The sequence below is a fragment of the Syngnathus leptorhynchus genome, chromosome 2 (genome assembly GCF_054491065.1).
Source record: "Syngnathus leptorhynchus isolate UIUO chromosome 2, UIUO_Slep, whole genome shotgun sequence".
Classification (NCBI taxonomy): Eukaryota; Metazoa; Chordata; class Actinopteri; order Syngnathiformes; family Syngnathidae; genus Syngnathus; species Syngnathus leptorhynchus.
In genome coordinates this window covers 12,305,083-12,318,347 of record NC_141196.1, presented here as the reverse complement: position 1 = coordinate 12,318,347, position 13,265 = coordinate 12,305,083, and the positions used below count along the sequence as shown (strand labels likewise).

Sequence of the window (13,265 nt, the reverse complement as noted above, 5' to 3'; positions counted from 1 at the left end):
TCTCAACCATCAATAGGTCAACAGAACAAAAAGTCAAAATGAATTCAATATATTGAGTTTACCCATGAGGTTTATAGTGCATTTCCACCTTCTTCTGAAATTTCATCCAATGTTTTGTGAAAAAATTACAATACACAAATCACGTTCCGCTTCATGCACAAGTTTCGACCAATTGATTGTCGAACTGACGGCACGTCTTCGTGTCTGTTTGAGTGCAAACCTGAACAAATGGTTGCATGCTTCAACAAATTGCACAATTCTCCATGGCAAACGGCATCGTGCTACATCCTTTACATACATCTGGTTCTTTCTGCACCCCCCCAGCCTAACCACCCGTCCGACCTTGCCCACCCGTGACCCCCATGGCCAATCGGTCTTTATTTCACCTCCACGCCACACTAACCAGGTCACCACGCCTGTGAGGAGCTTACAGGAGCCCACTGTGGCTAAAAGAGGAGACGTCTTTATTGCTATCTTAACAAGAGGGCCCCCACCCCGTCCCGATCCCCCCCCTAACGCTACCCCGCCTGGCTAACCATAGAGGACAGGACATCAGCCCTGGGCAAACCTACAGCTTGTGAAACAGCAAGTCGTACTCGTGCAAAAGTAGTTTACCTTGGTGTTGAATCCCATTGCATTCTGGGAGGTTTTGTACAGCTCTGGGTACTTCAGCATGTTTTCTTTCCGACAGGAGCGCTCAAATATTCCCAGAGTGAGCGGAGGCAGAGCAGTGAAGATCTGGACAACAAATTAAAACACGTGGACAGGAAAAGAAAAACAAAATATCAGGACTGCAGCAGACACAAACCTATTATGCATATAAATATATTTTACATGTATTTATTGATGAAAAACATGTAACTTGACCTTTGGTCAGTTTTAAATACATACACCTTTTAATGTATTCATTCTTCAAAGTAAAATAGGTCCCTCTAAGTGTGTTTTTTGGGTCATCTCAGTTTTGTCATTTGTTTTGGATAAAAAGAATAAAGTACTAACAATCTTTAAGAAGGCATGCTTTTGGACAAGGATGATATTCAAACTTTTCTCATTGCTACTACTGCATCTTCTTAGCGTAAATTCCTATTGAGATTTCTAGTGGAATTGTCTTCATTCTTTCCTCCTTCTGGCCCACTATAATTGTTTTGAACCACTGAGGATAAGTGACATTGCTGTAGAACCTCTCAGGTTTCCTCCCTTTGGATGCTTCACATCTGCTCGAACTAGCAGGTATTTCAGCCTGGCTAAAAGTGCAATGATTTAGCAATGTTGTAATGCTGAGATGATGTGGAGAAGGGGTTTAGAGGTGGCGGCTTGAATGGGTCACTTAGTGTGACTTCCCATTGGGCCCATCAGGAGTGGGAGTCTGCAAAGGCATCGGTCTGCACGACATGCTCCACCGCGCTCCTTTCTTATTCTGGGGAGGGAGGGGGGGGGGGGGGGGGGGAGTATATCGCCGAGGAGTGGATTCAGACCAGTGCCTCCGACAGACTCCCACAGAGCCACAGGAATTTGTGCTGCACCCACCAGTCTGACCAAGGAGGTGGTTTATTGGGAAATGAACGTGAGGGGCAGGGCTGCAAGAAGATCTACTTTAGATGGACATTTTTACTTTGGCAAAGTCGTGACAGATATGAAATATGACTTCATTAGGAGTGGCCCCACTACAGAGCCCTGCGGGATTCCCCTTCCTTTGCTTTTTAATATCATGCAAGCATAGCCGCACAGGCTAACAACACTTCCGACGGGCAAGCCAAACTGTTGTTCTTTCGCATTCAGTGCATACTTTAGGCCACGGGGGAAAGTTGGGCTTTGACAAAGAGTCACAAATACACTGGAGATTTTTCAGGATGGTAGTGACATAATCCCACAAAGAAGAGATGCTTCCAACTGGAGCTCTTTTGGCAGTGTTAAACTCTGTAGACTAAAGCGTTTATCAATACTCACCACGTTGTACAAGCCGATACACCAGCGTTCAAACAGAATCTGACCCGAGAATCCATTGACAAATGCAAACCAGATCTGCAGGAGGAAGAAAAAAAAAATCACGAGAAAAGTGAAAGCGCAGAAGATGAAAAAGCAAAATGTCATCACAGGTCATATTATTAGAGTTTCAGTGCAAAAATATTTACTCTTTTTTTTTTTCTAGTATTTCGATCTTAATTATTATGTAAACCAACTACAGCAAAGAAGTTCACAATTAATATTAAATAAAGAAATGTTATTGTACTTTTGCCATGAGTTCTATGATGCACACATTGGACCGCTGTGCTAGTGTGTCTGTTTTTGTATCTGTTCCTCTCAAATAAACCTTTAAAAAGAGAGCAACATAATCAAGGCTGGGCGGCTGAGTGATGGCAAAGAGGATGTATTTTGCTCTCAGAGTGAAATTAATGTTAATTGATTAGTTTGATTTGGTTTCAGATTCCAGTCACTTGCGTATCCGGAACAGATTGCACTTGAATGTGTGAATCTGTTAGGTGGAGACTACTGTAGGAGGTTTTTTTTTTGGAACAAATAGTCATGTAAAAGGAAACTGACAACATTTGGCAGTTAAAGCCGAAGCTTCAACTGAACGACATCGTTTAGTTTAACTCGATGACTAAACCCACACCGCTTTGAAATTGCGAGGAAATGAGATGTTTATATGCTAATACTGTACGAAAGGACTTTGAGCACACGACAGATTTGTCCAGTTATGCGCCCAAACCGTAGTCCAGTTCTGCTCACTCGTCGCAAGTCTTCCAACTACATTCCCGACATATTGTGTTGATAAAAGACAGAAGCGTCAATGTTTGTAAAACTTCAAAAGTGGTGTTCCAGAAGTGGACCTCTTTTTATCAAGCTATCTGGGGAACATCAGGGCTGCAGCCTTAAGCAAGCACTTCCTCGCTTCATTGGACTTCATTACGAAGGCATGAGCTGCCACAAACTGCGACTATTTGAGGGTCTTACCCGCCCTCGTCTCCCACCCGTTGGTGATACGCCACTGGCTCCTCCCTTTAAATTGTGAAAGAGCATACATGCAACCCAACCCCCAATCTTAAGGCTCAAAGGCATGCACGTAAAGACCTGCACCAGTTTTATGTGCATGTGTGTGTGTGCCCCTTCACTACCACGCCCACAGCCTCCCTTCCATCAGGTGCATCCTACCATGAGCTTGTTGCTTTTGTATGCGGGGGCCCTGTTTTCACACTTGTATGGGATGCACACTAAACATATGCGAAGCTATACAACCACAAGGAGTTTGGGGAATTTTGTTTTGGGTTAGTGTTACAGTGGAAATCTGTCTGTCAAGGGGGATACATTCCAGACCCATCTGTGCATATGATTATTACCTCTCCTACATGCCTCAAATAAAGTTTAACTTATTCAAATACATTTTTAAACTGTATTAAATGTAGATGTACAGTTGTGATTTTTAATGATGAATTAATGTGTCCATTTTTTTTATTAGTTCATGACAGGGAAAAGATAAATTGTTCATTTCTATTCTTTAATTCAAAACAAGACATTATTTCAACTTGGTAGCGCAGAAAATGCAGAAACGTACATTGATTATGATTGAGATAGTAGTTTTGTTTGAGACGTGAGCAAATATTAAGCATGTGTTTGCAAACGTCATATTTTTATGAAAACAAAAAATCTGTCTGTGGAGGACTACGGGCATCGGAAAATATTTACTGTTGAGTTTCAACTTCCAAGGAGTTGAACAGTTTTAAGTGAAACAAAGTCTCTATGATGAATCAATTCTCAAAATAGATTTGGATTAAATTAATGATAGATTATTTGTCTATGACTTATCGTTGCCCCTCAACTTTTAAGTATTTGTGTACGGTTACCATGTATGCTGTTAATTTGTCCATTCAGTTAGAGTAGAACTGACACGTACAACAAGGATATTAAACTCTCCACTGTATATGCAACCATAATGTACAACCTAGCCATACATATAATTGAATCCAATAAAGGTCAATTAATTTATTTATTTTAGCACTCACTGTTTCCTTGACTTATTATAGAAGGAAAAAGTACATTGCTGTACCATTCATTCTGAAAATAAAATGTTTACATGAAGCCCCCAAGAGCCGGGAGGCAGGCAGGCTGCCCGAAGCAACGGTAACGAGGAAACTAGCAAGCAGGTCAAACTGCTGAATTAATTACCGCTCTGTTCAATGTGAGGCGAGAGCCTATTTATTGTTGTCCAAGGTAAAAAAAGGCTTCCATTCACAGCAAGCAGTAACTGCTTCTTATGTGAGTGTTTTGGCCTGGTCCTCGGGGTCCCCACTACGTCCCCTCTGCCTGTCTCTCTTGAGGGACAGATGCATTGATTTGCTCATTAAGGGGAAGAACCCGGCAGGATTTCTCATTCCCTTTTCTTCTCGTCATTGAGGGCCACTCAGCGGAGGGGTGTGGCTGGCCTCTCTCCTCCAGTGCACATCTTGAAAAACAGCCATGCAGGCGATTAGAAGACTCTTTGCATATTCAGCAGCAGGATGAAAAATCATTGATTGCGCAGCTCCGGAGGCCACGTTGAGAAGTGTCTGGAAGGGGTTTGACATTTGTCCTTTACAATGTGGGCCCTGATACTCTTAAGCTGACTACTGACTACTGCAGAATTGCTAATAGAATTCATGCACAAAGGCGCCATTGAGGACATGAAGAAGTAGCTGATAAATATGCCGCAAATATGTGGCGTCGCAAGCGACCGGCGGCGTTTTGCTATGCAGAGCACGGCCTTGTGAATATGCTGTCATGTAATGGCCTCATAAATGCCACTTGTCCATCAGCGAGTTCTGTGGCACCGTGGCCAAGTGTCAATCAAACTTGAGTGGTCTACAGGATTGGCTATTAGATGACGTTGCTATGGTTTCCTTTTGGAGGAGGCTCTAAGCTTGAATGTGACTGAATACAGGCCCCTTTTCAGCGCATTTCTTTAGTTAACTGTGTCGTTTGGGATGAAAGTGGGAATTCTCGTCGAGGAATCACATTAACTAAAAATATGTGCATGATTACAACCAGGAAAAGTGCCATGAATTGATGGAAACGGTACTGAGTGGAAACAGATTGGAAAGGCTACAAGAGTAACAAATAGATTGAATTTCATATTGTCGTGTCCAATAAGTCACCAGCTGTGTCATCCATTTCAAACAAATTAGCGCCTAATAAAAGAGGCACCTCAAAGTTCATCTTGCATTATTTGGAAAAAGCCTCTTGAATGTGATTAAAAGTCAGCCCTGTTCCAATTGTCTTCAGCAATATGTAAAAAAATGGAACAAATCTACATTATAATCAACATTGGCTCTAATCGACATAATGCCCCAATTGTGTGCGTCAGCCACTTATAATCAACAAAATTGTTTCCTAGACACAAAAATGGATACTACTTATTCCAATTCGTAGATGCAATTGAGCTCTATTGCAAAGCAAATCAGCAGGACCTACTGGGGCGGGTAAACTGTCTTTTAGTGTGTGGAGTCGATTTTAACACTTGGTGTAAATTGTAATAGCATTTAACAATAATGCATGAATCCGTTCGAACAGAACAGCCTCCACCTATTTCATTGTTCGATTAAGTTGTGTTTAGATAAGCGTTTCATATTTCTTTTTATTCTTCCTTTGCTATTTTTTTAACAACCTGCTATTTGGTGCCTCTGGGGATCATAAAAGATTATCTTAAACTACCATCGTATCAGATACGGGAGTAGATGCTAAATAGGAACCGAGCACTGAGACTTAGAGTATAAATCTTGAAAAGAACCAAAGATGTGACAAGATAAAAGAAAAAAAGTGGCTTATGTAGTCTGCCGCAATGCTTCCAATATAAGGTTTAAAAAAATAGGAACCGAGCACTGAGACTGAGTATAAATCTTGAAAAGAACCAAAGATGTGACGAGATAAAAGAAAAAAAGTGGCTTAAGTAGTTTGCCGCAATGCTTCCAATATAAGGTTTAAAAAAAATCCCATCACATTTTTGAGTTTTCCAAGTCGTGATGTGGCTAGGAGCGAGAGAAGCACATGCCAGGACAAAGCTAAACCTATTAGTGTGACAAACTAGCGCTCGTGTGTTCGATTTTATGGTCTGACAAAGTCTCCTATTATTTGCTTGAAACCCCCAAAGAAGTAACGCACGGCGAGTGGAGCGTGAAGTTCATTTCCACAGCGAGCAAAAAAAGCAGAGCGACGACGGCCCCACAGACACCAACGGCCCACAACGTGGTTTTGAAAGGAGAAGAGTCCCACCCCAGAGAGAACACATAAACAACGTTGAGAGGAATTTCTGACCACGATTCGATTGTGGTCTGAGGTCTCTCGGAGTGTTTTGGTTCATTTACAACGGCAGGCCAACTGTAAAAGGAGAAAGCCATACAAGGGGGACCAGTAGATGTTTGAAAGGCTTCGCAAGTAGTGGCTTGAGAATACATTCAGAGCATATGCGAAAACATCTACCCGGATTACATATGATTAAAAGACGGAATGCAAACTTGTGGTGCAAAACAAATGTTAAAAAACTGTTACTTATGATAATTGTTAACAAGTGGCTTCGAAGACCACCGTGCAATGCTAAAATAAAAAGTTTCCAATTTTTTTTATTAGGGCTAAACAATAATACAAAAATAATCTGTCTGCTATTTTTGCCCCTGATTTATGTGATTGCGATTCAATAAGCAAGGATTTTTTTTTTTCCAAAATCCTCTTACAATGTGTTCTTGTGACAAACACGAGCAACATTAATACAATAAACAACATGAGATTTATTATAAATACATGTAAATGTTTGTAGGTTGTGCTTAAGTTAAAAGAAAGGCAAATGAACCATGAATTGATGTGATGGTTTATTTAATAGCTTCAATGAGAGTTTTGAACTTACTAAATTTTGGTTTGCATTCTCTTGAGCGTTGACGATGACAATTTAACAAAATTTGGCGCAAACACAAATCAGTAAGTCATAAATGAACAATACTGCAAACAAATGTGGGGCTTCATTACTTCAAGTTTTCATGATTTATGAAAAAGATATTTCATTGAAAATTTTGATTGAATTTATTGCGCTACCGTTGCGTGATATTTAAAAAAAATATAAAATTAGCATGGCCCTCGGACGACCTTTACCACTTGGCAAGTGGGGCAGATCAAAACATCACAGCGCCATGGCTGATAGTATGCCCTTAAGCTATCTCCATTCTGGCTTGTGGCTTTGAACTCATAATCAGTGTGAGGTCTGCTGTGTGTCACAAGCCATCCGCGATATTCCCATTCATCTTTGGTGATATGAAGAAAACAAGAAAGCTGAACAATGCTAACTTGGCAAACCTTCACGGTGGCCCAGGCAAGAAAAAAATAAATAAATAAACAGGCTTTTATAATGTCTCTGCAACCTACTGTAAATTCTCCATGTATTTTTCCTCTCATGCTCAGTGGAATTCAAATGAATGTTCACGCAGAAAGATTTAAATGTCATTATTCATAAGCGCTGTACTGCACAAGATTCTTTGAGGACAGTAGCCATTTTTTATTCGTTGATTGTTTTCTGTCCGGCTGTGTAGAAACTGTCCGCTTGTGAGGCTCTTTAGTTTACATGTCATCAGGTTGTGTGGTTAACAACTTCTTCTGATAGGGTTTACAGTAAGGCTGGGAGAAACAGCCTTAAAATAAAATCTCAGTCAATCTCCACTGCATTCTTGCTTAGTGACATTGTAGTTTCTAATTTCTTTGATGGCAATATTCAAGCGTGCAGCATCGTTATCATAGGCTACTTACCTCGATGATGTAAAGGACAATGTTTTTGTAGAAGCAGTAGAGGATACATTTGGCTACACGATTGTAGTTCCAAGCTCCATGGACCAGCAGAAGATTTTTCAAGTATTTGAACTGCGTGGGGGGGGAGAGAAAAAAAAGGTGTTTGTGTACAGTGCATACAGCGTTGGTTAAGTCTTAACATAATGGATGGCCTCAACAAGAATGAATGAATATTTGGATGTGGGAAAGAAACATCAGGATTTCCCTTAGTGGGAAGATGGGAGAATAATAGCTGTCAAAAAAAAAAAAAAAAACACTGTGCGGGTATTTGCAAGTTCAGCGTAGCCGGTAGATGACTTTGGAATGATCCTGTTCTCAGCACGCCTGTGGTGAGTGTAAAATTACAGTGTAATTTCTGGCTGATAAGTGTGATTACACTGGAACACCGCTCAGCGGCTAGCCTGAAACAAATTATAACGTTTACATTGCGTCCTTTTGCTGTCTGAAACGAAAGAAGAATTAAATTACCAAACAGTTCAACCTAAAAAGGTCCTGACTCGTTTGATGAGCCAGGATATCACTTAAGTTTGCACGCACGCTGCACATTTGCCACATTGCCAATAGTGAGTTGAAACAAGTTGTAGTGAGGGTTCGAGTTCTCACGCTTGCTACCTTGGCTTTGAAGGAGACATGTCCATATGCCACAATTCTTCATGCAGCCAATGAACTCATGATTGTTTACACAGTAGAAATGCAAGATTGCTTGTCCACTTGCTTGTTGGTCTTGAGAAAAGTGTTGCTCACCTTGAAGAATATTATTATATTGCTGCCGACTATTAAGGCTCACATAATTTTGCAGTGCAAAATATTTGCTGAGTGGCCAGGACAACATTTGTGAAGTACTACAGTCATACATAATGTACTGTAATACTATATGGCTTACATAAATGACACAGTTAAATTAAACTGTCAGGGAAGCCTGAGAGCAGATTTTTTTTTTCTCTCAGTTCTGTATGATCAAACCTGCTCAACCGCACAGCAGCACAATTTGGAGTCTTACATTTAAAGAAGAAGCACGGTTTTATATGCGGGGCGAGGAAGTCCAAGTACCTGGGAAAACAGTCTGTAAACCTCAGACAGGAAGCCCAGATCCGAGATTCAAACCCCAAACCTTCAAATTGTGAGGCACACATGCTAACCACTTGCTGCCTAACATGTTCATTTTCTTTTTTTTGTTTTTGTTTAAGTAACAGACAGTTGACTTATGACTTCCATTGATATAACATGAAAATAATCATTTGTGACAGTTTGACCAAAGCGTGCTTTATTTCGATTTTTGAACAGCTTCCCAGGTTGGATTTCACTTTTCCAGTCAGCCAATTACAGCTAACATAGGGCAGTGCCAATATTGAGAAAACATCAGCGCAAAAAAAGACTCTGGAAGTGTAATTTAATTTGCAATGTGGATTATAAGAGGCCACCTGTCTTTGACACACATAAACCTTGGACATGTAATGCGGACTGAAGTGGGGAACAAACTCAAGCCTCTTGAATAGTAATTGCCTACTCAAGGACAGAGCGCGCACTGTGTTGTACGCAACTATCGCTTTTCCCATGCGCGGCGAGAGAAAAATGTTGAATTGAATGACGTTCTGCGTGTAAACACGGGGAGTGTTTTTGTTGCTCTCAGGTATCGCATGTTGACAGACAACCTTACATGGAAAGTACAGCATTGTGTTTACATTGTGAATTTTGCCCGAGTCTCTTTGTGACGTTTGGATGCTTGTTATACAGGTGTTACCACTTCACTGCATAAGCTAATGCGCCAGCAGACAAGAGAGCTTTTGTTGCACACAAAAATGTGCCAAACTCTCACTAACACAGACAACACACTTGACAGTTGCAAAAATTCACAAGGTTTATCATTTGTGAGAATTTGGAGGTGAAATGGCTTTGAGGTTTTATTGATTTGAAAATTGCTCAAACGTTATTAAAAACAGTACTGAGAAAAACATTTTAGGGGAAATTTCAATGTGGTAAAAAAAAAAAACCCAAACCAAACCCCCTTGAAATCATGAAATGGATTCATGTAGACACCCGTAAAATGGCCACCAGCACTGTAATAGGGTTACAGTCAAAGAGTTCGACCCAAATGTATGTACGTCAACGATATTTGGAATGATACCGTCAGTGTCGGCAACTGGCGAGCTCACCTGAGCAATGGAGTAGTCAGAAGAATTGGCGGCCTGCAGGCCCTCATTGCCCGAAATTCCCACGCCGACGTGCGCCGTCTGAATCATCCCGACGTCGTTGGCGCCGTCGCCGATGGCCAGGGTGATCACCTTTACCTGCTTTTTCACCATCTCCACAACCTCTGACTTCTGCAGAGGAGACACTCTGAAAATCAAGGACACACATGCTATTGATTTCTTATGAATTGCATATAGCACCACCCAGAACACACAAAATGATTAGCATAGCAGTTTAGTGTTTTACAGTCCCAGTGAGAAGATTAGCATATTTTTGGTGTGCCTATATAACATTATCTACATCACAAAGGGTTCCATTTTTTTGACACATCGATCATATGCTACACTGACATAGCTATCGATTTGGAGCAAAAGGAGAACTTATTGATTTTAAGTCTGTAATACAGCATGAGGTCAAAAGTTAAACTATTTTCGCTAAATAGACTAAGACACCAAACTGACTTTTTTTTTTGTCCTTGCATGACTTTGTCAGACTGATTAAGCAGTTTGTTCTTGTTTTTCTGCACTTGGCATTTAACTATCGCAATGTTGTTCTTTGAAGGATTGCTTGTTTACCTTTAAGTGTTTATTGTCCTGCTAGAATATTTACATCTTATTGCGGCAAGTACGTTGTGGTAGAATTCCAGGATTCTGCCATGAGTGAAAGACCTTTGTGATTTTCCACCAAAAGTCGCCATTAGTCCCCAAATGCTTGTAAATATGATGTGGCCCTTTAGAAGTTTTTATGTTTCATATTCCAGCATGGTGTCTAAAACTGTGGTGGGCTCGTAACGGGGCCGGGGTGACCTCCTCTGTTGCTCTCCCCGAGCCTGATTGTTAAACATGCAGCTGTACAACCTCCATCTATTTCCTCATGGATGTTTTTTTTACTGTGCTCCAAGGAGCTTTAAACACTGTACATGTTTTTATGCATTCATCTCTTCTTCAAGCATTTTTTTCTGTGACCATATTCGTGTTACTTTGTGGATTCTTTTGAGTAACGGCGCCAAAATGTCGGCTCTTGGAGATACAGATGTTTATATTTATATAGTACTCACTTTCCGAAAAGTTTTCCGACCATCAATATCAAATAGTCCATATTAAATTTAGTTTCTGGGGTGTTGTCAAATGGACCTGAGGTTGAAAAATATGTTCAATCTGTCGTTATGCAGGATGGATGCGAGACTTTAGATAATCAAAAGATTAGCTCTTGGTGTGTGCTTGGTTTTTCCATTTTCCTTTTCCAATTAAGGACCCTCGTGGTCACACAGAGCGTCTGCATTGGATTCAACCTCGGGGTACCTCGTGAGGGCTCTGTTTAGTGAACATCAAAATACCAGAGTTTTGCTTTTTCTTAAGTTTGTGGCTTTTTTACGACAATTATTCCCAACAAGGAACAGCCTTAACACAGACTGTTGGGGGAGAAAAAGGGATTTACTGTACATTTGTTTGGAGATATGTCTGCTGCATGCACCATACGCATGGATCAGCATCAAAGTCGTATTTGGCATCTTAAAATGAAATAAAAACACGACGCTTTAACGATCAGTGTTCTGTCATTTATCTTCTTGATCAAATGTGACATGCTTTGGTCAAAGTACACGAAGACACCTGTGTGTATGATGTCCACAGTTGGACCTGGAACAGATTGTTTCAATTGATTATTTCCCATGGGAGGAATTGTTCCAAAATGTGAACAAAAAGAAGGTCAACCAACATCCTGCAACTGGACTATTTCACTATCAGTGAGACTCAGTGAAATGATTGTTATAAGTGGCTCAATTTGGGACAGCCCATCATGTTAACGACACATAAAATGTTTTTATGATCTCAGTGCAAATTCACCATTGGGCCATTTGAAGTTGCCGTCATAAAAAATGTCCTTGTACAATGTGGTGAAATCCACGACACTTGTGCTGAAGAGGCCTCGTGAAGGCAAAGAGATGTATAAAACGCAGATATTACATGCAATGTCAATGTAGAAGTTTGATTAAGCTCTGAAAACATGCTTTCGACTTCAGGCCACAGAACGTAGGTTCATGGGGCTTGACAGCTAAAGTACTTCCTGTTATTTATGTGAGTGGGCCAGGTCAACTGTGCACCTCCATAATATTGCAAGTTGACATCCTGAGTTTACCACTGTATGAAACCTTTATGCCCGTGCCGTAAAATCAGGTGAAAACACGTACGTAGAAATTGATCTTCAATCAAGTCAAGTCAAGTCAAGTTTTTATATAGCCCTAAATCACAAGCAGTCTCAAAGGGCTCTGTCCTCTGCATTTAACCCATCCTCATGTGATTTTGATCCATCCCCTGGGGGAGAGGGGAGCAGTGAGCAGCAGCAGCGCCGCGCTCCGGAATAATTTTTGGTGATCTAACCCCCCAATTCCAACCCTTAAATGCTGAGTGCCAAGCAGGGAGGCAATGGGTTCCATTTTTATAGTCTTTGGTATGACCCGGCCGGGGTTTGAACCCACAACCTTCCAGTCTCAGGGCGGACACTCTACTACTAGGCCACTGAGCTGGTTATCGAGGCCTATATACTTTTTGAATTAACTTACTGGTAATTATATTAAATTTGGTTGCAATGCGAGCTACAGCAAAAGTTGGAAGGGGCATGTTGCAGTTCTGCACTTTTCAGAGTATCACAATTTTTATTTTTGATTCTGGATTATTTATAGGCCTCTTCATGGTTAGGGTCAAACGTTGTTATAGTATGTCAAAAACCTTGTTTTACAAAAGCGTGATGTTCATGCACTATGTGTAGGCACCTTAATTAAAAGTCAGTTTAATCTATTTACCTTTTCTTTTCCATTTGAAATTTTTCACCGTTTTTCTTTTGTGGATTTTCGTAATTTTCATGGAAATTCAGCGGACATTCCGTTTTTTGATAGTTGCCTTTCAAGTTGTTCTAATTCCAAAACAACTTTTCTTATAGGAAATAATGTAAAGTGTGAAATGTAAAAAAACTATGTAAATGTTTGGCTTGTTGGTGAGCATCAATCATCATTTCCATGCTCGCCATTATTGCTTTTAGCTACATGCTATTTATATTCATGTCTCCTTAAAAAATATATTTTGGTATATAATTATTATTTATTTTATTAATGTTATAATGATTATTAATTTCTTATTTATTTATGTATTTATTTATTATTAAATTATTTAATTCAACGTATTATCATATTTCCAATGTTCCGACGAATAAGAGCCATTTGTATTCCAGTCATATTGCAATATGATCAATGGTGTCCATTTGTATTCCAGTCTTTGCCA

The 13,265-nt window shown here is 40.3% G+C and overlaps 1 protein-coding gene across 3 annotated transcripts in view; it reads right to left on the bottom strand.

Moving 5' to 3' along the window:
- Positions 1-13,265, bottom strand: part of atp8a1 (ATPase phospholipid transporting 8A1) — an 80,223-nt gene that overhangs the window by 17,882 nt on the left and 49,076 nt on the right. For all 3 annotated transcript variants that reach the window (XM_085938934.1, XM_085938917.1, XM_085938925.1), the window contains 4 exons: positions 9,954-10,137; positions 7,762-7,872; positions 1,948-2,022; positions 616-738 (listed from right to left, as the gene is read on the bottom strand). In XM_085938934.1, the coding sequence (XP_085795060.1) occupies positions 616-738; positions 1,948-2,022; positions 7,762-7,872; positions 9,954-10,137 (493 nt within the window). The remainder of the gene's footprint in view (positions 1-615; positions 739-1,947; positions 2,023-7,761; positions 7,873-9,953; positions 10,138-13,265) is intronic.